The following is a 2912-nucleotide window of genomic DNA, read 5'->3' as shown; positions in this document are numbered from 1 at the left end:
ACCCGACCCCGGATAAGCGGAAGAAAATGGATGGATGGATGGATGGACCAGATTTTTAGAGGAATCAGAGTAAAGAGGCTGACAATAATTGCATTGCTAAAAACTGATCTCTAAGCATAAGAGGAAAATCTCAATAAAATCTGTAAACTGTTCTTTAAATACTTTCATAACAGTTTTCTTCTCATGTCACTCAGGTAGAGTTCAGTGCTGCTATCTCAGGAGCAGTGATATCAATTTGGTATCAAAGATGAAAAAGAAAAGATATTTGGACATACCCTGCAAAAACCACTCCTACAAACTTTGCAAGCTTAAGGACAGCATCCCAGTCACGCACATCCAACACATGGTCTATGATCAGAAACAAAACTCCAATTGGCAAGTACCTGAAACAACAAACAGTAAAAAAAAGGGTTTAAACAAATTGGTGTTCCAAATTTATTAAAAAAATGTTTGTGTTCATACTGTTACCAACAGGTGGCGTGAGTAAAGAGTGGTGCACATAAGTGTAGAGACCAACAATAAAGCAGAAGAAACAAGCATGATGGCTGGTGTGCTTTACTACAGACTTTATTACAGTTACGTTCAGTACTAGTGAGTTATTTTTCTGCAACCTGACAACACAACATAATTTCTATTAAGCATGGAAGCAGCAATTCTATGTAAAAATAAGAACTAAAATCTGCTCAGATACTCTCTGATCTTACCACAGGATCCAGTTGACTATGACTTTTACGGCATCGTTGAGGCATTGAATGGCCTCCACTGCGATTCTTGCCTGCTGTCCAATGATGTTTAACATGATGCCGATGACAAATGACCAGATGACCAGTCCTATCATGTTGGGTGCATCAACATACTTGCCTACTAGTTTCGTCTCAGTGCCATTCTGCACACACAAAAAAAAACAACCAAAAAAACAAAACACAAATATGGTGGAGCCAATCCTCTAAGATCAGTATTCACCTTGTTGGTCAATGCATGTTGGGCCATGCATGTCACATTTTCATAATCCACAATAAAACCATTGACTGTGATGTGTTTAATATTAATATATAAATTTCAACCCTGTAAATTATAAAAACAACTAATAAGCGCAAAGAAAATGGAGCTGAATGGAATGTAGCGGGGAAACCAGGAAGGAGTGACTGAAAAAGAGGTGTATTACTACTGTTAGGTTGAATGCTGGACAAAGATCTGGGCTAATGAGCTAATGGGTGGCAGGTGTGAGGAGAGAAAGCAGAAGGCAGGCTGAGGAGAGACAGAAAGAGGCACAAGGGGTGAGCGAGAGCAGACTTTGGCCTAGGAAATGAATCTAACAAAAATAATTAGACATAAGAAACATAATGAAAAATAAAGAAACTAAGGAAAGGACTCAACAGAAAAAACTAGAATCACTAAGATAATTATAGAAACAAGGCAGAATGAAGTAAGTCAGGAATACAAATGATGACAAAACAAAAAAATCTAAAAAAAAAAAAAAACAAGATCCTGACAGTATGAGTGTTTGCCTGGTTGCTTGTCCTATGTCCTAACTATGGCACACCTTACTGTCACATTGGCAAACACCACCTCCCCATTCAGGCTTTAAATAAAAAGAAACTCAAGGCCATTCTTTTTTTTCCTCTTCAATTTTAAGTTTGTGGCTGTAAAATGATGATTCTAGAATGAAAACAAAGATTAGAAGAAAATACTCACCAGGTTTGGATCAAGGGAGAGGCCAGGGTCTGTTATAACCTCAGTCTTGTACTGGGAGAAGAAAATAAACTGTTATATTTTCAAACCCCAAATGGGAAATGACAAAATAAGCTGTGGGCCAGAACAAAAGCATACCTGCTCGTAAAAAGCCTGGAAGAAGTTCTCTGGAACCGTATTCCTATGCAAGCAACAGGAGAGTCAGATAAAACTGAGATAAATTTTTAAGACCAAAAACTTTAGGACATCATTTTACCCAGTGTCTCATCTCACAAAAAGCTAGATAGTTGAACTAAAGGTACACAGTCAAAGATGATAAAATCTCAATTTTAACATACAACCAGAAAATGCAGAACAGCAGGAATTTTGTCTCACCTAATAAGATCCTGCATGATCACGTGCAAGACGAAGGTTGACGCGTCCTTATTGTCAGTGTCCCTGTCATCCTTTTTATTTACTGTCACACCAGGCTTGATTGTGAGAGCCAGAAACATTCCTGCAACACAAAGTATCAGGTAGGATGTCAAAAGCAATAACAGAACAAACTATAGCGGTCTTCATAAATCTATTTTAAAATCTGCTGCCCATGATAAATTTACCGAGAATTACGACCATGAAGGTAGAGCCACAGATGAAGGTCCCTGTGATGATAGCAGTTTTCCTGGACATTCTGGTGTTTAATCCAGTTACTCCTGAGAAAATAGAGCAGAACCAGAATTTCATCTGAAGGCTATCGTGAGCAGGACAACATGCCAGTTCATGTGTGTCCTAACAATAGTCTAAATTTAAGAACTGATCTTCATGTTTGTATACTTTTAGTCACAACAAATATATGGTATGAACATAAGATGAGTCTAATATCTAGTATGTAGTCAACTGTTTTCTATGAGGGGCCGTTTAGGACAAAATCTATGTTTTGTCTCTCACACACTACAAGAAACTCACGCACACTCAAAAAAACATCACGCACACTCCAAAAAAACATCGTTCACACTCAAAAAAACATCACGCACACTCAAAAAAACATCACGCACACTCTAAAAAACATCACGCACACTCAAAAAATACTCAAATTGCGTATACATACTACTAAAATGTCTCACGCACACACATTTTATCTTTCTCGCACACATACACTGTACTAACAACTCGCACACGCACACAAATGCCATCTTTCTCGCTCACATACACACTACTAACATGTCGCACACACACACAAA

The 2912-nt window shown here is 38.0% G+C and overlaps 1 protein-coding gene across 1 annotated transcript in view; it reads right to left on the bottom strand.

The window, feature by feature from the left end:
- The window catches only part of LOC108166423 (excitatory amino acid transporter 3-like), a gene marked incomplete at its 3' end in the record, with an annotated part of 20825 nt that overhangs the window by 13111 nt on the left and 4802 nt on the right, over positions 1 to 2912 (bottom strand). The window contains exons 3-8 of the mRNA XM_017305642.1: positions 2292 to 2384; positions 2068 to 2188; positions 1831 to 1873; positions 1696 to 1746; positions 705 to 886; positions 276 to 383 (exon numbers count right to left, since the gene is read on the bottom strand). Of these exons, the coding sequence (XP_017161131.1) occupies positions 276 to 383; positions 705 to 886; positions 1696 to 1746; positions 1831 to 1873; positions 2068 to 2188; positions 2292 to 2384 (598 nt within the window). The remainder of the gene's footprint in view (positions 1 to 275; positions 384 to 704; positions 887 to 1695; positions 1747 to 1830; positions 1874 to 2067; positions 2189 to 2291; positions 2385 to 2912) is intronic.

Source organism: Poecilia reticulata, linkage group LG7 (genome assembly GCF_000633615.1).
Source record: "Poecilia reticulata strain Guanapo linkage group LG7, Guppy_female_1.0+MT, whole genome shotgun sequence".
Classification (NCBI taxonomy): Eukaryota; Metazoa; Chordata; class Actinopteri; order Cyprinodontiformes; family Poeciliidae; genus Poecilia; species Poecilia reticulata.
Note: the sequence above shows the minus strand (reverse complement) of the source record. Positions and strands in the feature narration are given on the sequence as shown.